At 37.3% G+C, this 25,427-nt stretch overlaps 1 protein-coding gene across 1 annotated transcript in view; it reads left to right on the forward strand.

The window, feature by feature from the left end:
- The window catches only part of APAF1 (apoptotic peptidase activating factor 1), a 75,545-nt gene that overhangs the window by 8,295 nt on the left and 41,823 nt on the right, over positions 1 to 25,427 (forward strand). The window contains exons 4-14 of the mRNA XM_052640474.1: positions 3,740 to 3,923; positions 5,861 to 5,973; positions 6,062 to 6,193; positions 11,000 to 11,238; positions 11,643 to 11,810; positions 13,003 to 13,134; positions 15,286 to 15,399; positions 15,844 to 16,028; positions 20,382 to 20,508; positions 21,790 to 21,915; positions 23,495 to 23,626. Of these exons, the coding sequence (XP_052496434.1) occupies positions 3,740 to 3,923; positions 5,861 to 5,973; positions 6,062 to 6,193; positions 11,000 to 11,238; positions 11,643 to 11,810; positions 13,003 to 13,134; positions 15,286 to 15,399; positions 15,844 to 16,028; positions 20,382 to 20,508; positions 21,790 to 21,915; positions 23,495 to 23,626 (1,652 nt within the window). The remainder of the gene's footprint in view (positions 1 to 3,739; positions 3,924 to 5,860; positions 5,974 to 6,061; positions 6,194 to 10,999; positions 11,239 to 11,642; positions 11,811 to 13,002; positions 13,135 to 15,285; positions 15,400 to 15,843; positions 16,029 to 20,381; positions 20,509 to 21,789; positions 21,916 to 23,494; positions 23,627 to 25,427) is intronic.

Here is a 25,427-nt window from a genome sequence, read left to right on the forward strand (position 1 = left end):
TCCAGTATTCTTGCCTGGAGAATCCCAGGGACGGCAGAACCTGGTGGGCTGCCATCTATGGGATCGCACAGAGTCAAACACGACTGAATCGACTTAGTAGCAGCAGGTATTTAAATTTAAATCTGCAGAGTTCACTAGCCAGTTGTGTCTGGCTCCTTTCTTTACTTTGTCTTGAACCCCAGGATGAGTTTGAAAAACCTTGAGTAGAAAGCACAAATTAAAGAAAAACCCCTTAGGAGCAGCATGTAGTTTAAAACTGTTTTAAATAGTAAAGTAGTAGTATTTTCATTTAAAATGAAGTAAAATTTCTTTTCACTTGTCCTTCTTTCCTTTCTCCTAAATTCTTCACCAGAGGTAGTCATGGTTAACAGTTTAGAGTGAGTTTTTCCAAACTTTTTTTTCCTGTGCATTTACACACATGTACATACACAGAAGAGCTGGACACAACTGAGTGACTGAACACTGTCACCAACACAGAACACAGCTGTAGCACTAAGCAAAGCCCCAGGGATTTACTGTTTCATAACTGTTGACTTTAACAAGCCTAGAGAACTTCAATAAGTTTTCAGGAGGAAAGAGTAAGACTTATTGGGATTTCCCTGGCAGTTTGGTTGTTAAGAATCCACCTTCCAGTGGGGTTCAATCCCTGGTTGGGGAACTAAGATCACACATGTCTCGAAGCAACTAACCCCGTGTGCTGCAACTACTGAGCCCTCATGATCTAGAGCCCATGCTCTGCAACAAGGGAAGCCACCCAATGAGAAGGCTGCACACCGCAACCAGAGAGTAGCCCGCAGTGGCCTGCATGCAGCAACGAAGACCCAGAGCAGCCAAAATAAAAAACAAAGTGTGGGACTTGTTGTTTACCTTCATCTAAGACATAGGCACTGATAATCAAACCATGCCTAACAGCCCTGCCTTACCTCAATTATGTAGAGTTCTTTCTTCTGGTCGTTTGTCGTCTTTTAGATTCTCATGTAGTTACTACCCATTTCATTGCCAAATTCTGATCTAGGTCCTTTCCTCTCATTCCCAAGCCTCTGCTGTGCCTTCTAGACTTTGTCCTCTGTGGTCAGGAAACTCCTCTATATCATCAACCCTTCTTAGACCTCCTTGTCATATGTGAAATGGGGCCAGTTTTCCTGAGGATACCTCCTTCTCTGTAGCCTTTTTCAGTGGTGTGGTAACCCTTTTCCCTTTCTATTTCGCATATTTCAGCACCAAGAAATGGGTGGATGCTTTTTTTGCTCTTTGTTGCCTCATCTGGGCCTTTAATACTCCTTTCTCCAGCTAAATTTTTTGTCCTTTGAAGTTCATTTTTCTAATCTTTCCCGGTTATGTTATAGCACTCTGATTGACTGATAATTGGAGTTCTTAGTTATAAATTTTATAACTGCTGGCGATCTTAGTGATTTATTTGATATCTATGTGGATGAGTCATCCAAAACCTTGACCTCTCAGTTCCTTGACTTGTGTATCTACAGTGACCATTTTCTTCACTCCCCCCTTCAGCCATATAATTTACTGATCACAGGTTGGATCCTGGCCTTTGGCATTACCAGAAATGATACCACTTTTGAAATCTTGACTATAAAATTCTATTCCACCCTGCCTACCTCCATCTATTCTATTTTTCAAGTTCACTACAGTTTTCTGAGTCTTATCCATTAATAGCATAATATCCTTAGCGTTTGTCCCATCAGCCCCCTCTCAGCCTTGGGCCTAGATTTTTATTGCCTATTAGTCAGTTGCTCCTCAGTACATACTCTTTAGTTCTCTCCTTATCTTGAATGAAAGCTGATGCCTTCTCTGTGCTCCCTGTTGCTTCATCCAGACTTTATTTCCGTCTTCTTTGCAGAAGAAAATCACCTGACTGAACTTCAGTTTAAATTCATGATCATACTTTGGCAATTTTACTTAGTTTATTTAGTAAATGTGTAATCATTGTATTGGGCTTCCTTGGTGGCTCAGTGGTAAAGAATCCACCTGCCAGTGCAGGAGACATGGGTTCGGTCCCTGAGTTGGGACGATCCTCTGGAGAAGGAAATGGCAACCCACTCCAGTGTTCTTGCCTGGGAAATCCAATGGACAGTGGAGCCTGGCGGCCTTTGGCCCATAGGGTTGCACAGAGTCAGACGTAGCAACTTAGCACACGTGGCTTGATTAACAAAAATGATGACGATGTCAGTTGACAGTACCAGTAATAATAATGTCTGTTCTTATTATAATGCTTACTAGTTCAAAGCTTAATTATATGAAAGGTGGTCTCATCCATATCACTAATAATCCTGTCATAACCTTTTAACATAGCCAAATCACATATATATTAATTTCTTATAGTAACTGAAATAGGCAGGGGTAAACAGTCTTTTTTTTTTTTTTTTTTTTTAAATTTTAAAATCTTTAATTCTTACATGCGTTCCCAAACATGAACCCCCCTCCCACCTCCCTCCCCATAACATCTCTCTGGGTCATCCCCATGCACCAGCCCCAAGCATGCTGTATCCTGCGTCAGACATAGACTGGCGATTTGATTCTTACATGATAGTATACATGTTAGAATGCCATTCTCCCAAATCATCCCACCCTCTCCCTCTCCCTCTGAGTCCAAAAGTCCGTTATACACATCTGTGTCTTTTTTGCTGTCTTGCATACAGGGTCGTCATTGCCATCTTTCTAAATTCCATATATATGTGTTAGTATACTGTATTGGTGTTTTTCTTTCTGGCTTACTTCACTCTGTATAGTTGGCTCCAGTTTCATCCATCTCATCAGAACTGATTCAAATGAATTCTTTTTAACGGCTGAGTAATACTCCATTGTGTATAGGTACCACAGCTTTCTTATCAGTGAAGGTCAGCGTCTCAGATCCTGAGAGACTAGCAAGGTCAGGGGTGGGCAGGCAGGTGCAAGGTTATGTCTTCCACAGACTTGGAACCCTGCTCTGCTCCAGCATTGACGCGTCCGGCGGCAGCTGATGGGGGGCTCCCGCTCAGGGCACGCCAGTGTGGGTTCCCGGGCTCGCTCCTCGGTGTGTTGGGGGAGCCGAGGGGGTAAACAGTCTTATTCTGGTATTGTATATGAAATTGAAGTTAGTGATTTGCTAATGGTATCATAGCTAGTAAGCAGTAGAGCCAGACTTGAGCCTAACTTCTTACTTGAAGTCTCTATATGAGAACCATAATGAACTAGTCATGTGTTCCCAGGAACCACATCAGTGGTTCTCAGTCAGAGGTGATTTTTTTCCCCCCTCAGAGGATATGTGACAAACTTCAGAGACATTTTTGATTGACATAACTGGGGGGAGAAAGTGCTGCTGGCATCTAGTGGATAGAGGCCAGGGAGGCTGCTAAACATCCTGTAGTGCTCAAGACAGTTCCCTCACAACAAAGAATTATCTGGCCCAAAATGTCCAGAGTGCTTTTGTTGAGAAACTGTTATACAGTAATCATTGAGGACACAGGACAAAGATTTGAAATTTTGTTTGGTAAGATTTTACTGATATGTAGCAGATTAACACCAAACTTCAGATTATTCACATCTTCAGCTTTTCTTAGATTTGGGCTCTGAAGCTCAATAATAGTCCTACAAACAAAATATATACTCTGAATCAAGAGAAGTTTGAAGATGTGATGAAATCGAAGATTGGAACAAATCTTTACTGCCGCTTATCAGTAAAATCTTTCAAAGGGGGACTCCTGTTTAAAGACCTTAAATTTATTTTCCTTTTCCTCACCAGATTGTTTCCCAGGGGGCGTGCATTGGGTGTCAGTTGGGAAACAGGACAAATCTGGGCTTCTGATGAAGCTACAGAACCTTTGCGCACGATTGGATCAGGATGAAAGCTTCTCCCAGAGGCTTCCACTTAATATTGAAGAGGCTAAAGACCGTCTCCGCATTCTGATGCTGCGCAAACATCCGAGGTACAGATGGTTGTATTCAGTTGATGTGTGAAGTCCCAGTGAGACTTAACTACTGACATCTGGAGAACATCATAACCTTTTCTTGCGCTTGGGTAGAAGACTGAAAAAGAATCATTGCTTTTCTGCTCTTTCTCTTGTATTTAAAAAAAACTAGTGGTTGCTGCTGGCGTTTGCATGATACCTGCCATGTCCTCTCTTGTGTACCATTGTAGGCTCTTAAGAAATATTTCCTAAGTAGGTGGTCTTTATTAGAAAAATGCAAACGTTTTACCTTGAAACCATTATTTCTAATAGATTAGCATAGAACAAAGGGCAGAATAAATGTAGGCAACTTGTGAAAGACGGAGTCAGGAAAGATTTTTATTTAATGGGATCCTTCTGTTGTGTTATTTCAGTTTTTGGGTATACATGTAACTCTTCTACTTCCCTACACTTTAGTAGTTTCTTTTATTTCAATACTTTCTTAAATAAATACCATTATAATTATGTGCCAGGAAGTATTACCAGCTATTCCATAATTTTCATTAACCAGAGGGAGACAGAAGCTTAGTTGTTGCCTTTCTTAAGAGTTAAAGGATTTAGTCAACAATTTGGTTTCTGTGATCTAGCAGCCCTTCTTTCATTTGTTCATTTAACCAACAGTGAGTGTTGTGCCAGGTTCTGGGTCAAGTGCTACAAGTACAAAGATGAATAAAGCATTCCTTGTGAGTGTAACGTTGAATTGGGTGAGAATTAGGTAATGGCTCTGAATATTTTTATTGCCCTGATGCAGCTAGTGATGCTATATGCTTTCATGTGTAACGGGCTGGAGTACGGCAGTGATTCCCAAATTGGTAAGAGGATTCATATCAGGATATTGGGGAAGGGGAATAATTTTTGGAAAAAAACCTCCTAGTGATTATGATCGTACTCACTACAGAGAGCAGACTCCCCTCTCTCTGATTTCTTTACTAGATAACTCCATTATCTTGCCCTTGCCTTGATAGTCACTAGTATCTATTTTCATGGAGAAGTAGGATTGACACCACTAATCACTTCCTCTTTTCTTGCTCAGTAACTTCTCCTTAGTCCTTCTTTCTTTCTCTGTAAAAATAAAAATGATTTCTGTTTAGGAAATTACTGTAACCACTCTCAGATATATCAGACCATGTTATATAAAGGTAGTCATTTTGTTACTCAGCATCATTTTGGTTTATGCTTTTGTAATTTTCCAACCTGTGTATATTCCTAGAGTCTTTTTTTTTGTAGTGTATAGAAGTAGTGTGCCAGCCAGATAAAAACGCTAGTGTATAATTATGCTGTCAGGTTTTAGTTGTATTTTTTCTCTATTTGTTCTGGTGAGTATAAAAGAGTTTTTGGAGGGACCAGTTAGGAATTAGCACAGAGGTTCTTTGTCATTATGCATAAACAAATTGATTTCTTGGATGGAAAACAAAGCCCAAGTGAAAAATAGTATTTGCTGATGCATTCTGTTAGGTTGGAACATATGAAATTGCTAATTTTATAGGTAAAAAATGGTCACATATTGTCATTGTTCTGTGATGCTTTCTAATGCTAACCTAAGCCCAATTCTTGTTTTGTTTGGGTGCTTAAAGTCAAAATTGGAAAAATCTCCTTATTTAGATAGTTCTTTTTAGATGCTAGGAGGCTTCTTTCTAATATTTACATGGTATTCACAGTTCTCTTTTTGTAAGTCCCTTAACTTTAATATGAAATGATTTGGGGTGGAAGGAAGGGGAAGTCTCTAAATCTTTTTCTTATTGGTATATTGTATAAGGGATACCAAAGAGAAGAACAACCAATATAGACATCTTTTTTAAAAAATTTTTATAAATTAGAAAAAAAAGAAACACACTGGCATGCTCTTTCTTTTTTTTTTGAAAGGAAGTTTAAAATAAATGTCATTAGTGGCTCAATACAATTTTTTTCTTATTGAGGTCTTTATTGATCTTGGATGATATTTGGGATCCTTGGGTGTTAAAAGCTTTTGACAATCAGTGTCAAATTCTTCTCACAACCAGAGATAAGAGTGTTACAGATTCAGTAATGGGTAAGTATTATTTTCTTTTTATGATGATTCAATTGCATTTAAATATGTGGCATACCAAATTGCTTACTATGTCTTGGTGATTTTGCAGGTCCTAAATATGTAGTGCCTGTGGAGAGTGGTTTAGGAAAAGAAAAAGGACTTGAAATTTTATCCCTTTTTGTTAATATGAAGAAAGCAGATTTGCCAGAACAAGCTCACAGTATTATACAAGAATGTAAAGGTATAATTATTTATTTTGTGTATGAGGGAGTTAATAGAGATATTAATTTACCCTTTTGTAAGATAAGCTAATGAACAAGACAATTTACTTTTTTTTTTTTTTTTTTTACAAAAATAGGATACAAATTCTATTCAAGTTCCCATAGACTATAAACTAAGAGACACTGAGATATACCCAGGGACATAAAAAACAGTATACAGTTTCATGGTCTAAAGATATTGAAATCATACAGAGTCTGTTCTCAACACTATAGAATTATGTTAGAAATCAATATCAAAAGGTATTTGAAATAACCCACATATCTTCAAGTGCAATGTGACATTTACCAAGAGAGATCTTTGACTTAGTATTGAAAGTCTCAATAAAGTTAGAAGACTAAAAACGCAGAGAGAAGGTGATTGCAGAAAAGAAAGTTTTTAAATGAGAAATTAATACCCAAATGAGAAATTAATATCAAAGATATTAAAAAAAAATCCTACGTATTTGGTAATTAAATGTCTACATTTAAATGATGGGTGTATCTAAGAATCTGTAGCAAGGAAAATTTAAAATTATTTTTAACAGGATAAAAATGAAAAGAGAATTTACCAGTATTTGTTGCATGCAGCTGAAGCTGTTCAGTGCAGTTAAATACAGTGTGGAGTCTTGAATAAGCTGTGAAAACAAATGATGGACATTAGCATAAAATTTTGTAAAATTTGAAGAAAATCTGTATTTTAGTTAATAATACTGTCACATGTTAATTTCCTGTTTTGTTTTTTTTTCCACAATGGTAATTCTTTATCTTCTCAGAATTGGATTAAAAGTTTTCAAGCCTCATTTTGTTTTTTAAATCACTAATATAATGCATTTTCTAGACTTTTAGCAGTAATTGTTGTTCAGTTGCTCAGTCGTGCCTGAACTCTTTGCAACCCCAGGGACTGCAGCACTGCCAGGCTTCCCTTTCCATCACCAACTCCCAGAGCTTGCTCAAACTCAGATCCATTGATCTGAGTGATGCCATCCAACCATCTTGTCCTCTATTGTCCCCTTCTCCTCCTGCCTTCAATCTTTCCCAGCATCAGGGTCTTTTCTAATGTCAGCTCTTTGCATCAGGTGGCCAAAGTATTAGAGTTTCAGCATCAGTCCTTCCAGTGACTATTCAGGATTGATTTCCTTTAGGATGGACTGGTTGGATCTCCTTGCAGTCCAAGGACTCTCGAGAGTATTTTCCAACACCACGGTTCAAAAGCATCAGTTCTTCAGCGCTCAGCCTTCTTCATGGTCTAGCTCTGTTGGACCATGCGTGACTACTGGAAAAGCCATAGCTTTCACTCTATGGGCCTTTGTTGGCAAAATAACATCTCTTCTTTTTAATATTCTATCTAGGTTTGTCATAGTTTTTCTTCCATAGAGCAATCATCTTTTAATTTCATGGCTGCAGTGATTTTGGAGCCCAAGAAAAGAAAGTCTCTCACTGTTCCCATTGTTTGCCTATCTGTTTGTCATGAATGATGGGAGTGGATGCCATGATTTTCGTTTTTTGAGTGTTGAGTTTCAAGCCAGCTTTTTCACTGTCCTCTTTCACTTTCATCAAGAAGCTCTTTAGTTCCTCTTCACTTTCTGCCATAAGGGTGGTGTCATCTGCATATCTGAGGTTATTGATATTTCTCCCGGCATCATGATTCCAGCTTGTGCTTCATCAAGCCCAGTATTTTGCATGATGTACTCTGCATACATGTTAAACAATTAGGGTGACAATATATAGCCTTGATGTACTCCCTTCCCAATTTTGAACCAATCTGCTATTCCATGTCTGGTTCTAATTGTTGCTTCTTGACCTGCATACAGGTTTCTCAGAGGCAGGTAAGGTGGTTTGGTATTCCCATCTCTTTTTAAGAATTTTCCACAGTTTGTTGTGATCCCCACAGTCAAAGGCTTTAGCATAGTCAATAAAGCAGAAGTTGATATTTAGCAGTAATACTACATGCCAAAATACATGAAACTACCGCAAAGTTTTGAGTGACTATGAACTAGAAATCTAGCATTCTATTCATACCAAGTCAAACAGGTGGAATCAAAATGTCACAAATTTTTGAGCTAGGAAAAAATTCATAATTTTTATAAAATATATATTAATGCATACTATTTATATATGTATACAAAAGCTTTTCTACTATACTTGATAAAGGCTTAAGAAGACTATAACAAAAAAGATGAAATTGGAAAACATAAACTAAGTGAAGTGGAGCACTGAATATGAAATAGAAAAAGTGAAAAACTAGGTAAAAGTAAGAGGTCATCACATAGTCCAGTTTTTAAATGTGACTTCTCATTAGAAACACATCTGGAGCTTTGGCGAAAAAAAGCAATACCTGGGCATTTGTATTTTTCAAAAAATTCCTACATAATTCTGATATGTATCTGAATTTTAAAAGTGATTATAGGTTTTTCTATTAAATGGTAGTTTTAGTGATAATAGAATTTTGTTATTTTCTGTTGACTAATCATGTTACAGTGGTATTAAGTGAATAATAGTTACATAATTGCAACAGTAAAAGTTCTTTATCAATTTTGACAATCAATAGCCAGATGATAAATAACAGGTAATTGCAACTGCAAGCCATAGTGGAAACATGATTAACCTAACAATATAAAATAATTACATAAAATTTGGGGGGGTTATGTAGAATGACGTAAGTGCCAATGCATACATGCTCAGATTTTCATCTGCCCAGCCAGTCTATGTCTTTTGGTTGGTGCATTTAATCCATTTACATTTAAAGTAATTATCAGTATATATGATCCTATTACCATTTTCTTAATCGTTTTGGGTTTATTTTGTGTAGGTCTTTTCCTTCTCTTGTGTTTCTGTCTAGAAAAGTTCCTCTAGCATTTGTTGTTAGGCTGGTTTGGTAGTGCTGAATTCTCTTAACTTTTGCTTGTCTGAAAAGCTTTTGATTTCTTCATCAAATCTGAACAAGAGTCTTGCTGGGTAGAGTATTCTTGGTTATAGGTTTTTTCCCTTTCATCACTTTAAATATATTGTACACTTCTGACTTGTAGTTTCTGTTGAGAAATCAGCTGATAACCTGATGGGAGTTCCCTTGTATGTTGTTTAGCGTTTTTCCCTTGTTGCTTTTAACACTTATCATTGTCTTTAATTTTCATCATTTTGATTGCTGTGTGTATCAGTGTGTTCCTTCTTGGGTTCATCCTGCCTGGAACACTCTGGTGTTCCTGGACTTGGTTGACTATTTCCTTTCCAAAATGTTAGAGAAGTTTTTAGCTATTATGTCTTCAAATATTTTCTTGGGTCCTTTCTCACTCCCTCTTATCCTGGGATCCTTACAATGCTAACATTGGTGTGTTTAATGTTGTCGCAGAGGTTTCTCAGGTTCTCTTCATTTTTTTCCACTCTTTTTTTCTATGTTCTGTTCTGCAGCAGTGATTTCCACCATTCTATCCTCCAGGAAATTTTTCCATTCTTCTGCCTCCGTTATTCTGCTATTGATTCATTCTAGTGTATTGTTCATGTCTGTTCTTTAGTTCTTCTGCGTCTTTGGTAAACATTTCTTGCGATTTCTCCATTCTGTTTCTGAGATCCTGGATCATCTTCACTATCATTATTGTGAGTTATTTTTCTAGAAGGTTACCTATTTCCACTTCATTTCATTGTTTTCCTGGGGTTTTATCTTGTCTCTTCTGGCACATAACTTTTTGCTTTTTCATTCTGATTAACTTTCTATAATGTAGTTTTTGTTTTGGAGGCTGCGAGATCGGGTTTCTTCTTGCTTCTTCTGTCTGCCCTCGAACATGACAATTTAACACATGACATTCAGAAACTTTACTAGAATATTTAGTATTTAGGTTCTTCTGTGGAGAAGGCAATGGCAGCCCACTCCAGTACTCTTGCTTGGAAAATCCCATGGACGGAGGAGCCTGGTAGGCTGCAGTCCATGGGGTCGTGAAGAGTCAGACGCGACTGAGCAACTTCACTTTCACTTTTCACTCTCATGCGTTGGAGAAGGAAACGGCAACCCACTCCAGTGTTCTTGCCTGGAGAATCCCAGGGATGGGGGAGCCTGATGGGCTGCTGTCTATGGGGTTGCACAGAGTCGGACACGACTGAAGCGACTTAGCAGTAGCAGCACTGGTACCCTAAATGGATAGTGATATTTTGTTGTTCATTCATTAGTTAAAATAATAGTTAATGAAGACACATATGTTATGCATGGGGTAAGATGAAGACATGGCCTTTGCTCTCAAAGAATAAAAAATATAGTGAGAGTCAAGCTTTAATTTTTTTTTTTGATGGGATTTTATCTTTTATTTTTACTTTCTGGCCATGCCTTCTGACTTGTGGGATCTTATTTCCCTGAATTATTTTGCAGGGAGATAGCCCATGCCCTTGGCAGTCAGCATGGAGTCCTAACCATCAGACCATCAGGGGAGTTCCCGTAATTTTCAGTCTTATCCATTTAATGGCAAATCTTGAGCATTTTTCTGTCATTAAAATCTTTTGAAAAAAATTTACCAGTGGCATAATATTGTGATATACTTTAATTTATTCAGTCATTTCCCTGTTATTATTTAAAATTTTTTTTACTATTTTGAGCAATGCTGTAATTAACATCCTTAAATGAAATAGTTCTTATTTTTAGTGACTTCCTTAGAATAAATACTTGAAGTGAATCCAAGAGTTATGTATTTTAAGGCTTTGGATAGAATGCAGCAAAAATTCTTTCTTTGAGGACAGATTGATTCTTAACTTAGTGGTAATTTGGAAATGATACAGTATTAACACAGTGATTTTTTTTTTTTTAGGTTCCCCTCTTGTAGTGTCTTTAATTGGTGCACTTTTACGAGATTTTCCCAACCGCTGGGAGTACTACCTCAGGCAACTTCAGAATAAGCAATTTAAGAGGATAAGAAAATCTTCATCTTATGACTATGAGGCTCTAGATGAAGCCATGTCTATAAGTGTTGAAATGCTCAGAGAAGACATCAAAGATTATTACACAGATCTTTCCATCATTCAGAAAGATGTTAAGGTGCCTACAAAGGTAATAGATGGATCAACAATCTTTGTCATCCCCTTATTTGTGGCATGTAAGCTTTGGCTTAGTACTGAGGATATTGTTACAGAGGATATTAGCAAGATAAAACCTGTGTGCCTGAGGAGGTAGGGTAGAGGATGTAGAAATCCCAGTACTCTTAGTTTTCTTCAAGGATTTGGTGTTGAACTCAGGTGAGTTGCCTGTTTCTCAGTGATTTTCATGAACCTGGAGAAACATTTGACTTCTTCAGAACTTTCTCTTTTTTATCTTGATGCATATTTGAACTTCTTATCAAATGGAGATATTATTCAGGGATTTAAATACATGATTTTTTTTGTGTGTTAATCTCTTATCTGCAATCCTGGTTCACTGTACATTGTGGCACATTAAATGCTTAAAATGATTCCTAGGTGTTATGTATCCTCTGGGACTTGGAAACGGAAGAAGTTGAAGACATATTACAGGAATTTGTTAATAAGTCTCTCTTGTTCTGTGACCGGAATGGAAAATCATTTCTTTATTATTTACATGATCTGCAAGTAGATTTCCTTACTGAAAAGAATCGCAGCCAGCTTCAGGTACTTGCATCTCTGTACATTCCTTTTTTTTTTTTTTTTTTAAGTTTTTATTTTGAAATGATTTTATGCTTAAGTCTTACAGAATTTTAGTATAGAAAATAGTATAGTTTCTGTGCATATACCTTTACTTAGCTTCCCTCAATGTTAACATCTTAATAACTGTAATACAGTTATCAAAGCCAGAACATTAACATTGACTAAGTACTGTGACTTACTTTCCCTGGAGATGGGAATGGCAACCTACTCCAGTATTCTAGCCTGGGAAATTCCACGGACAGAGGAGCGTGGCGGACGACAGTCCATGGGGTCACACAGAATCGGACATGACTGAGCGACTAACAAGAACAAGAAAAGAACTGTTAACTGATACTTTATTTGGATTTCGCCAGCTTTCCCATTAATGTCCTTTTTGTAGATCAGATTCAATTCTGTTTCCCATATTACATAATATTGTCCTTTCCTTAGTTTACTCAAATTTAGGCAAATGCCTCAGCTTGCTTTCTTCTGCGGTCCCTTTGGAAGAGTACTCACCAGTTATTTTGCACAGTGTTCCTTAGTTTGGGTTTGTCTCATGTTTTTTTTTGACTAGAGCAAGGTTACATATTTTTGGCAGTAACACTACAGAGGTGCTGTGTGTCCTTCTCCGTGCATCATACCCAGGGTGTTGATAATGGTTCATCAGTGATAGTAACATTGATTACCTGGTTAAAGTTTCTCCACTGTAAAGTTATTGTTTTTTCCTTTTGTAATTAATGTGTATCTTGTGGGGAGATTCTCTGTACCTTTTCTTTAATATATAATTTTATTAATTTTTGTTTGTTTGCACGGGCTTTCTCCAGTTGCAGCAAGTGCATGCGTGGGCCTCTCCTTATGGTGGCTTCTTTTGTGGAGTATGGGCTCTAGGTGTGCGGCCTTCAGTAGTTGCAGCTCATGGGCTTGGTAGTTACAGCTTTTGACTCTAGAGCTGAGGGCTCAGGAATTGTGGCACATGGGCTTAGTTGCTCAGTGGCATGCAGACTCTTCACAGATCAGGGATCTAACCCATGTTTCCTGCATTGGCAGGTGGATTCCCATCCACTGTGCCACCAGGAAAGTCCTGTACATTCTTAAATAGCTTTGGAAGATGGGGTTTCTGTGATGCTTGGGTTGTGAAATTGCTTCTGTCTTCTGACATGTTTCATTTGAGTTTCAGGATCTCCACAAGAAGATGGTCACTCAGTTCCAGAGACATCACCAGTTACATTCTCTTACACCAGATCAGGAGGATTGCATGTATTGGTACAATTTTCTGGCCTATCACATGGCCAGTGCTAATATGCACAAAGTAAGATGACTCATTAAGAAACGTTATTTTCTTCGGTCTGACCTTTTTTTGTCTCATGTTGAGAATTTTACTAGTAAATATAGGGTTATACCCTATGTAAGTAATGTAGTTTTTGTTAACTGTTTTTATCTGCAGTTACCTTAGTAACTGTAGTAAGTGAACCCCCTAAAAATTAACTCTCTTCATACCAGTAACTATCTTTGTGGGTGATATAGATTTGTTTTTAAGTTTTGAGAGGAAATGGAGGCTGGGAAAGTATATTCATTCAGTAAATGTTTATGGAGTGCCTGTTGTGTACTGGTATTATTCTTCGTTATGAACAACATACCATGGGCACGAAGTCCCTGCTCTCATTGAACTTACATGCTGGGGAGATACTGATACAGGACAGATAGATTTCTCCCATGTCAAGGGATAGTAGGCGCTCAAGAAGGAAAAAGCCTACATGGAGAAAGGAAGTGATGATTTTGGTGTTGGGATCATCGTGATTTGCTGAGAATTTGATGTGTATCATAAGAGAAAGAGGAGTCAAAGGTAACTTCAGGCTTGTGCAGTGGAAAGATTGGAGTTGCCGTGAGCTGAGATGGGAATAGCTGTGGGTCAAATAAGTATTTTTCCTGGGATGATGGGAAGATTAGGAACTCATTTGGAATATATTAAGTCTGGTGTACATATTAAGATATCTGACTGAAAATATTGAGCATATAGTTGGGTATACCAACCTGAACCTCTGGGGAAAGTTAGGTTATAAAGATAAAATTTGGGAATCATCAGCACATAGATGGTATTTGAAGTCATATTCAAAATGTTAACATTTTAGAAAACATATGTACTTTGAATAATTTTTCTATGCTAAGGTATATTGTCTCTTGATTATGAATACAGTGTATTGTAGCCTATTTTTTTCCACCTAGCAAAATGGTTTGTTTAATAATCAACATTGGAATGATGGTATTCCAGTAAATATCTGTGCTCTAACTTACTTAGCCAAACTGTAGTTGTTGAACGTTTAGGTTGTTTTCAGTTTTTTCCCCCTTTATGATGATATAATGAAATTCTTGTTTGTCTTCACACCTGTATTATTTCCTTTGGAAATGCCCTGAAATGAAATTACTGGGTCAATGCACCTTTTAAAAACATTTGATATGTGTGATAGTGTCATAGGATTTTTTTTAACCTTTTTTTCTTTGGAAAACAGAAGAAAAAATTAAATGAAGATCACAACCATTGCTAATGCTTTTGTGTGTGGTTTACTAGATCATTTTGCTGCTCAGATACACACACCTGTTGTTTAAAACCAGAATGGGATCTTGATAGGAATATAGTCTTATATTTTATTTTTTCTACTTAATTGTATTTTATGGTTATCTTTTTATGCCAGTTAATATAGACTGATATGAGCTAACATTTTTTATATGCTTAAAAAATTATTTATTTATTTGGCTGTACTGGGTCTTAGTTGCAGCATGGGAATGTCTTAGTTGTGGCATGTGGGAGGATCTAGTTCTCCAATCAAGGATTGAATAGTCTTTAAAAATCTGATAATAATAAATTGTAAATCTTTGTTGTTTCCCTTTGATTATTGGTGAAATTCATGACCATTTGTATTTTTTATTTTGTGAGTTGGCTCTCATCCATTGCCTTTACCTATTTTTCTATTAGAGTGTTTGTCTTTTTCTTGTTATAATTTTTATAAGAAAAGATAATAAGTTCTCATCTACCATACATTTGTAAATAAATTCTTTTCCTGTTTTTTGTCTTAAATTTTATTTATATTGATTTTTAATGTACTGAAGATTTGAGCTTATATGTAGTTAAATGCATCACGGTTTTTCTTTCTGATATTTTGTTTTGGTGTCATGTGTATGAAAATTTCCTTCACCCCAGGGTTACAAAAATAGTAAATATCTGTATCTTCTGGTGGTTTTTGAAGTTTGTTTTATATTTAAGTCTTAATAGTCCAACTGAAATTTGAGTTAAGCTGTGAGGTTCATTTTCTGTTTCTTTGGAATTATTAATGATATGTTCCGTTTTGTCCTTAAATTCTAGATATCTGCTAAGTTTCTCTCAGTAGTGTTAGGGTAGTGATGGTAGATTTAAAATGCTTTGGTCTCTTTAACAGTGCTCCTGATCTTACTTTTATTTTTAAAGGAACTGTGTGCTTTAATGTTTTCCCTGGATTGGATTAAAGCAAAAACAGAACTTGTAGGCCCTGCTCATCTGATTCATGAATTTGTGGAATACAGGCATATATTGGATGAAAAGGTATATATTAATATTAAAAATAAGTCCTTAAAGGACATACATTTAATTCTAGATTTAATATTGGGGATGAGCAAAATAGAAGAGGTGAAGAGCAATAATTTCCTCATGTTAATCTGGATTAGTCTGATTATTTTGCCTACTCTCCTACTGGGAGTGTGGATAGGATTGAGATTTGAAAGCTGGGAAGTAAACTGTTCAGTGATTTTCTTCTTTTTTTCTAGGAAAAAGAATGTGTTAGAGCAGTACTTTGATAATGAGATTTTTTTTACCCTGTGTTTAAAAGTCTGAAGAGGATCACTGTGTATTTGTTGCCTAATGGTTGGCTATTTAATTTTAGCTCATATAGAGAATATTTAAGCCTTTAAAGTGACAAGATCACAGAAACAGAAAAATATCTGATCTTGGCTCTGGTTATGTTTCTAAGCAATTCTATTTTGTTCATAGGATGGTACAGACTGTGAGAATTTCCAGGAGTTTTTATCTTTAAATGGGCATCTTCTTGGACGACAGCCATTTCCTAATATTGTGCAACTGGGCCTCTGTGAACTGGAAACTTCAGAGGTTTATCGGCAAGCTAAGCTGCAGGCCAAGCAGGAGGTCGATAACGGAATGCTTTACCTGGAGTGGGTGTAAGTAGGTTAGGAGAGAAACCAGAGGGAGCAGAGTGCTGACTATGTCATTATTTGTCAGGTAGCCAATACATTCACTCCAGGAAGATTTAACTACTTCCTAGAAAGGGCTCGAACTTTAAATAAGCATTCTTTCTTATTGAAAAGTTTTAGAAAAGTAACCATATGTTTTCAAAGAGTCCGTTGAAACAGATGCTTGCCTATAAGTTGACTTTTGACAAGTCATCCTAAATATTGGTATAAATGCTTTACTTACTGTAATTACAATGTAGTAGCAAAGAGCATTGTTTTTGAAGCTACAAACATGGGTTTGTGACTCAGTTCTGGAACCTTAAGAGTTTTGTGATTTTTGAACAAGTTACAGGTTACTTTCCTTTTTCATACATCAAGTAGTGATAACAAACCTTTAAAATAAGTTCTATTTTTGTGACGATTCAAATGAGATATTGGATATAAACTGATGAGTACTTTGCCTGGCATATAGCCCTTATTGGGCTTCCCTGGTAGCTCAGCTGGTAAAGAATCCATCTGCAAAGCAGGAGACCCAGGGTTGATCGCTGGGTCAGGAAGATCCCCTGGAGAAGGGAATGGCTACCCACACCAGTATTCTTTTTTTTTTTTGTTTTTATACAGAATGACAGTCTTATTTTCCACAATTGTAGTGATCTGATTTTTGTGTTTTTTTAAAATTGATTAATTTATTTTACTTTACAATATTGTATTGGTCTTGCCATACATTGACTTGAATCTGCCATGAGGGTACATGTGTTCCCCATCCTGAACCCCCCTCGTACCTCCCTCCCCATCCCATCCCTCTGGGTCATCCCAGTGCACCAGCTCCGAGCACCCTATGTCATGCATCAAACCTGGACTGGCGATTCATTTCACATATGATATTTTACATGTTTCTATGCCATTCTCCCATATCATCCCACCCTCGCCCTCTCCCACAGAGTCCAAAAGACTGTTCTATACATCTGTGTCTCTTTTGCTGTCTCACATACAGGGTTATCCTTCCTTCTTTCTAAATTCCATATATATGTGTTAGTATACTGTACTGGTGTTTTTCTTTCTGGCTTACTTCACTCTGTATAACAGGCTCCAGTTTCATCCACCTCATTAGAATTGATTCAAATGTATTCTTTTTAATGGCTGAGTAATATTCCATTGTGTATATGTACTACAGCTTTCTTATCCATTCATCTGCTGATGGACATCTAGGTTGCTTCCGTGTCCTGGCTATTATAAACAGTGCTGTGATGAACATTGGGGTACACGTGTCTCTTTCGATTCTGGTTTCCTTGGTGTGTATGCCCAGCAGTGGGATTGCTGGGTTATAAGGCAGTTTTATTTCCAGTTTTTTAAGGAATCTCCACACTGTTCTCCATAGTGGCTGTACTAGTTTGCATTCCCACCAACAGTGTAAGAGGTTTCCCTTTTCTCCACACCCTCTCCAGCATTTATTGCTTATAGACTTTTGGATCGCTGCCATTCTGACTGGTGTGAAATGGTACCTCATTGTGGTTTTGATTTGCATTTCTCTGATAATGAGTGGATGTTGAGCATCTTTTCATGTGTTTGTTAGCCATCTGTATGTCGTCTTTGGAGAAATGTCTGTTTAGTTCTTTGGCCCACTTTTTGATTGGGTCTTTTATTTTTCTGGAATTGAGCTGCAGGAGTTGCTTGTATATTTTTGAGATATATTGAGATACACATTTTAATTCTTTGTCCATTGCTTCGTTTGCTATTATTTCCTCCCATTCTGAAGGCTGTCTTTTCACCTTGCTTATAGTTTCCTTTGTTGTGCAGAAGCTTTTAATTTTAATTATGTCCCATTTGTTTATTTTTGCTTTTATTTCCAATATTCTGGGATGTGGGTCATAGAGGATCCTGCTATAGTTTATGGCAGAGAGTACCCACACCAGTATTCTTGCTTGGGGAACTCCATGGACAGAGGAGCTTGGCGGGCTCTGGCTCTAGGTTGCCTGGGCTTGACTCCTAGCTCATGCTGTTTTTCAGTTGTGTATTATTGGAAGAGAGTTACTCAGCTTCTCTTGCCTAGTGGTACTGTTTCATAGGATTATTGTGAGGATTAAATGAATGTGTGTGTATATGTAAAACATAAAATTGTTGGTTGCTTAGAATAGTACTTAGATCTTAGAAAGTACTCCATGAATATTAGTAGTTGTTATTAAGAATAAATAGCATTTCATATTTTGCCTGGTTTATGTAATTGGTATAATATATACAGTTGAATTGGTGTCTTAGTGACTAAAATAGAATTGTAATACTTGGTCTCATAATCAGATGGACATAGATTTAGTTCTTGTTCTCTTTTGAATTGTTGATTTTGTTATTATTTTTTCTTTTTTTTCTCATTTCATCAGTTGTATTTCAACCCTCTGATGCTTAGTCATTCATACCTATATCATTGTTTTTTCTTTTTTTCTGGCTCTGTGGCTTGTGAGATCCCATTTCCCTGACCAAGGGTGGAATCTGTGCCCCCTACAGTGGAAGCATGGAGTCCCAACCACTGGACTGCCAGGGAGTTCCCTTTATAGCTGTATTTTTTAAATTAATAAATTAATTATTTTTGGCTGTGCTGGGTCTTTGTTGCTGCGTGGCTTTTCTCTAGTTGCAATGTACGGGCTTCTCATTGTGGTAGCTTCTTGTTGCAGAGCACGGGCTCCAGGGTGCACAGGCTTTAGTTGTGGCCCTAGGGCTCTAGAGCTTAGACTCAGTAATTGTGTTGCACAGGCGTAGTTGCTCCACAGTATGTGGGATCTTCCTGGGTCAGGTATAGAGCTCAGGTATTGGCAGGTGGGTTCTTTACTACTGAGCCACCGGGTAAGCCTTAAATGGGTTTGACCAGGTCATGTTCAAAGAAGCTTTATTTTTCAGTACTAGAAAGATTTTCTGTTCTTTCTGTAGAAAGTTTAGGTTCATATAAACTTAATTTAACTGAGTTTCAGCTTTCAAAGAAATCATTTATTCATAGATTCATTTGTTATTTAATACTTTCTGGCTATATGTGGATCATTGTGACTGGTCAGTTTCCGAATTTTGAGAAATTGAGTAGATAGTGGAAAGTAGTTTCTTAATCTTACTCTCTAAACTTTGCTGGTAACTTACCTGTTTATCCTCTGGATTCTCATCACTCTAGTTCTTGTAGCTTGTTTTTTTATCACTTCTAGTGAAGTTTAATACTTCCTAGGCAAGATTTAGGAGAAGGCAATGGCACCCCACTCTAGTACTCTTGCCTGGAAAATCCCATGGACGGAGGAGCCTGGTAGGCTGCAGTCCATGGGGTAGCTAAGAGTCGGACACGACTGAGCGACTTCACTTTCACTTTTCACTTTCATGCATTGGAGAAGGGAATGGCAACCCACTCCAGTGTTCTTGCCTGGAGAATCCCAGGGACTGGGGAGCCTAGTGGGCTGCCATCTATGGGGTCCCACAGAGTCAGTCAGACACGAATGAAGTGACTTCGCAGCAGCAGCAGCAGCAGGCAAGATTTAAGTCTGATTTACCTTTGTGTTCCCTTTTTTCCTTTGGTCTATTTTGTGTCTGACACTTGCTTAGAATAGGTATCGTTACTTACATTTGCATATGAGGAAAAGGAAACTTACTAGCTTACGTTATTTGTGTAACACATCCAATAAGTAGTAGAACTAGGGTGGCCTTTTAGGTTTGTCTGACTCCTAACCTTTGACTCTTAAGATGATACCATTTAACATACTTACTGTGACTGGGGAGTGTGTGTGTGTAATTCAGACACTGTTCTAATACTTTCCCCTTTTAAGTATGTGCATTATATTCCTTTATCCTTTAGCCCTAAAGTAATATAATATATATAGTAGTGGAGTAGTATTTAGTAGATTAAGATGCAAAGAAAATGACTTTTTTCCATCTATATTGTAATAATTAGAGAAGAGCAGTTTTAAAGTGCACATCATAATGGTGGGTGTAATGTCATATTTTAGTTAGGGAATGAGCTTCATTTTGGTATAACTCCTTTTAAAAAAGATGGAGTTTTTTTGAGGTTTTTCCTTTCATAATGTTTTCTCTGCACATGTTGTTATTAATGTATCAGAGGAAAATAAAAAATGACATGTATTTGGTTAACTGATTATTTATAATACATGATAGGTTGCTTGATATAGGGTAACTTATCTTAAAATGCTGCTTTCTGTTATGCTTTTTTACTTCAGGTGATTTCTGCTGTCATTTACATGTTGGTAATGTAAGAGTTTTGTATTTTTTGGAGCATAACTGTGTTAAAAGAGTTTATTGTGGAAAGAAAATGATTACTTTTATTTATTTGGTTTCTGTTCAATTTTCCCTTATATTTAGAAACAAAAAAAACATGAAGAACCTCTCCCGCTTGGTTGTCCGCCCCCATACAGATGCTGTTTACCATGCTTGCTTTTCTGAAGATGGTCAAAGAATAGCTTCTTGTGGAGCTGATAAAACTTTACAGGTAAACCTCTCTCTTGAGAAAAATTGAGTCATGTACCTAATACTGGGTGTATTTCTTTTTTTTTTTTTTCTTTTTTGGCCGTGCCACATGGCTTGTGGGATCTTGGTTCCCCAACCAAGAATTGAGCCTGGACCCTGGCAGTGGAAGTGCCGAGTCCTAACCATTAGACTGCCAGGGAATTCCTGTGTACATATTAGAGTATACTTCAATTCTGAAACTCAAGAAAATTATACATTAGGAGCAGAGGAACATTCAGATCTCTTAAATATCTTATGAAAGGTTTCTCTATAGATTTAAAAGATATGATGGTGTGTCTTCATAATTCTAAACTTGCCAAGTGTTGTAGAAGTGCCTTTTACCTTAGCATTCAGTTACTGTCACCCATGTGCCAGCTAATGGTAATGAGGAAATGATCACTTGGTTAAAGGCCAGAAGGATGTCACAGTGCAGTGAACAGGGCTCTGATTAAAAAATGCTGATTAAATCAAATACCTGTTTTATCACAGGCTTGGGAAAATTTCTGACTGTAAATAGGAATTGGACTAGACTATTTCCTAAGGTGCTTGAAGGTGCTTTCTTTAATTTCTCATTTGTTTTCAGACAGCATGATGGAGTGCTTTTCTTTAAATTAGTATTGAACCTTTTGATTTTGAAGGAAACAAAAATTAGTTTAAAACACTTAAATTTAAGATTACAAAGGACTTCCCTGGTGGTCTAGTGGCTAAGACTCCACATTCCCAGCTCAGGGGGCCCAGGTTCGATCCCTGGTTGGGGAACTAGATTCCACGTGCAACTAGATTCCATGCAACTAAGAGTTCATGTGCTACAACTAAAAAAGATCCTACATGCTGCAAGTAAGACCTGGTGCAGCCAAATAGTATTTTTTTTAAAAATTAATATTGCAAGACTGTGATTGTAAGCCTTACTTCTATATGTGTACTTGATTACCATGCGTATTAATTTGGCTTTTGAGCCACAGAAGCATATTGAATAATTTGTTTTCTTTGATTGTTAAGAATTTGCTATGCTGTTTTCAAGAACTGAAGCTCTCCTGTCAGTTCTTTTTATTGATGTTATAAACATTTAACAAGAGACAATTTTCTTTTTTATGTAAAGGCATACAAATTCTGACAAATTTTGACTTTTTTTGGATTGATACTGCCAAGGTTCACTTCTCTTGCAAAATAATAGTGTTTAAGATCTTTCAAAGAAATACTTTTTATTGAATGATGACCCATGGGTAAGAAGTTATAGTAAAAAGATCTATTGTTGTACGTGTAGGTATTCAAAGCTGAAACAGGAGAGAAACTTCTAGAAATCAAGGCTCATGAGGATGAAGTGCTTTGCTGTGCATTCTCTGCAGATGACAGATTTATAGCAACCTGCTCAGTGGATAAAAAAGTGAAGGTATGGAACGATTTTCCTCTAGAGTTGTAACCACCATAAAATTGATTTTCTTTTTCTGTTACTGAGGGACTAGAATAAGTTGGGTTAAAGGACTCTTGCCTGTTGATCTACTCACTTGAGGCCAACCAGTTTTTATCCATTATAAATTAATGCTGTCTAAAATTTTTTATTTATAAGCACCAGCAAAAATGCCTAGGTTGATCAGCCCATGATATTTATCAGGCAGCTGGGAAAAACCATTTCAAATTAATGAATTTGCCTGCCATTTATTCTTAAGTCTATGAGTTAAATATCAGTTGAAATCTCTGAGTGTATTGTGATCGGAAGTGTTGTTGCACAAAATTATTGTCTGAGTTGATTCCTGTTGTAAAATATATAATCTGTGAAATGCAACCCAGATTTTTTATCTTTATGAACTGTCTTGTATTCAGTGCAAAACTAGATGAATAAACATACTAACAGTCAGGTTACTAGTCTACAAAGTAAATAGAGAAAAGAAAACCTATTGATTTTTACCTTCAATTATCACTATAAACTGTGGAAAATTCTGAAAGAGATGAGAATAACGGACCACCTGACCTGCCTCTTGAGAAACCTGTATGCAACTCAGGAAGCAACAGTTAGAACTGGACATGGAACAACAGACTGCTTCCAGATAGGAAAAGGAGTACGTCAAAGCTGTATATTGTCACCCTGCTTATTTAACTTCTATGCGGATTACATCATGAGAAACGCTGGGCTGGAAGAGGCACAAGCTGGAATCAAGATTGCCGGGAGAAATATCAATAACCTCAGATATGCAGACGACACAACCCTTATGGCAAAAAGTGAAGAGGAACTAAAAAGCCTCTTGATGAAAGTGAAAGAGGAGAGTGGAAAAGTTGGCTTAAAGCTCAACATTCAGAAAACTAAGACCATGGCAAATAGATGGGGAAACAGTGGAAACAGTGTCAGACTTTAATTTTTGGGCTCCAAAATCACTGCAGATGGTGACTGCAGCCAGGAAATTAAAAGACACTTACTCCTGGGAAAGAAAGTTATGACCAACCTAGACAGCATATTAAAAAGCAGAGACATTACTTTGCCAACAAAGGTCCGTCTAGTCAAGGCTATGGTTTTTCCAGTGGTCATGTATGGATGTGAGAGTTGGACTGTGAAGAAACCTGAGCGCTGAAGAATTGATGCTTTTGAACTGTGGTGTTGGAGAGGACTCTTGAGAGTCCCTTGGACTGCAAGGAGATCCAATCAGTCCATCCTAAAGGAGACCAGTCCTGGGTGTTCATTGGAAGGATTGATGCTGAAGCTGAAACTCCAATACCTTGGCCACCTCATGCAAAGAGTTGACTTATTGGAAAAGACCCTGATACTGGGAGGGATTGGGGGCAGGAGGAGAAGGGGACGACAGAGGATGAGATGGCTGGATGGCATCACCAACTTGATGAACATGAGTTTGGGTAGGCTCCGGGAGTTGGTGATGGACAGGGAGGCCTGGTGTGCTGTAATTCATGGGGTCACAAAGAGTAGGACACGACTGAGTGACTGAACTGAACTGAAACTTTATTCCCTCTATTCTCTTCAGATTTGGAATTCAATGACTGGGGAACTAGTGCGTATCTATGATGAGCACTCAGAGCAAGTCAATTGCTGCCACTTCACCAACAACAGTAGTCACCTTCTCTTAGCCACTGGTTCAAATGACTACTTCCTTAAAGTAAGTGTGAATGAGAATCATGTAGATAAATTTGATAGATACATCAGAACATCTGCTTTGATTTTTGCTTTTCATATATTGTGTTAATCAAGGATCTTTTGGTTATAGGGATAGAAACTTTCATGTTAGCTCAAGCAACAACAGCAAAAAAGATATTACTGGGTCTTGAAACTGGAAAGTTTGGAAAGAGCCTGTCTTCAGGCATAGCTGATTCCAGATGCCTAACCTACATTCTCAGGCTCTTAAACTCCTCTTCCATCTCTGGATCCTGTTTCCCTTTGTGTTGATTCAGGCATATTCTATCTGTATGGCAGGAAATATGGGTATCCTTAGCTCCAGGTGTGCATGGTTACTACAGCTCATAATCACAGAGTAAGGGCCCGTAGTTTTCCTATAGAGAAAACTGTGTTATACAATAGATCCTTGTAGCTTATTTTATACGTGATAGTTTGTACCTCTTAATCCCCTGCCACTATCTTGCCTTCCCTTCCTTCTCCCCACTGGTAACCACTAGCTTGTTCTCTGTATCTGTAGTCTGTTTCTTTTTTGTTATATTCACTAGTTTGTTGTATTTTTTACACATATAAGTGATATCATACAGTATTTGTCTTTCTCTGACTTAATTAAAATTAATGCTTCTCAAGATGAAAAATTGTTTGGGATAGATATACAACAAATATCTGTGAATAACTTTTGACGTTTCCTGTTAACATTTTGTAGGATAAGGAAGTTCGTATTTCCTTTTTTTAAGTAATAGACAAAATTCTCTAAGATGTGGGAAGTGGTTATTGGTTGGTCAACCATTTTAATTAAGGACAAGTTTTACTTTAAAACCTGTCATTCCCACCTGCATTTCCGTGAGGTCTGTCAGAACTTACTTCTTGTGCTTTTTGAACTGAGAGAAGTCAATGAAAAGATGTAAATCTGAAGTTGCCCCCATGTAACTTGTGTTATCTGCAGATTTGGGTTTATCAAGACTGGGATTAAAGGAGCCCAAAATGGAGATGGACATAAAGATCAGGACTTAACCTCATTTACTGATGATTCCCAAAGGATTTTTACCAAAATTAATTTTGGGAGATAAAGAATATCTCCTTCTTTGTTTAACCTAGATAGCGTAAATCACCAGAAATGACTGTTACCTTTTGTTTACATTTTTTATACTTTTCAAACATACCCCAAAGGAGAAAGAATAATCATGAACCCCATGGTGTCCATTGCTAGCTCCAACAATTATCAGCATTTTGCCAATCATATTTTATTCCCCTACCACCTCCCTTTTTTTTCCTCCTACCACCTCCCTTTTTTTTTTTTTGACTAAGCATTTTATAGTAAATCCCATCATTTCACTCAGAATGATGGGATGTATACTTTGGCATGTATCTCTCAGGTATAAAACATAAATAGCATGTCATTATCATACCTAGCATAATAAACAATTTCATAGTATACTTGGTCCATATTCATTTTTTCTTGTTAGTCTCAAAACATCTTTCTACCATAGATTTGGGCTTCCCAAGGTGGTGCTAGTGGTAAAGAATCTGCCTTCCAGTGCTGGAGATGTAAGAGACGTAGGTTCTGGAGAAGGAGATGGCAACCTACTCCAGTCAGAATCCAGACTTCAAGTGGCATTTGGTTGATAGGTCTGTTAAGACACTTTGATTCTATAAACGTTCTTCTTCCTGCTACCTCTTTTTTTATGCCACTGATTTGTTAGAGAAATTGAGTCAGTTTTCCTGTGGAATGTCCCACATTCTGGATTTGGTTGACTGCTTCCAGGAAGGGTTATTTAACTTGCTGT

This window comes from Budorcas taxicolor, chromosome 5 (assembly GCF_023091745.1).
Source record: "Budorcas taxicolor isolate Tak-1 chromosome 5, Takin1.1, whole genome shotgun sequence".
In the NCBI taxonomy this organism is placed as follows: domain Eukaryota; kingdom Metazoa; phylum Chordata; class Mammalia; order Artiodactyla; family Bovidae; genus Budorcas; species Budorcas taxicolor.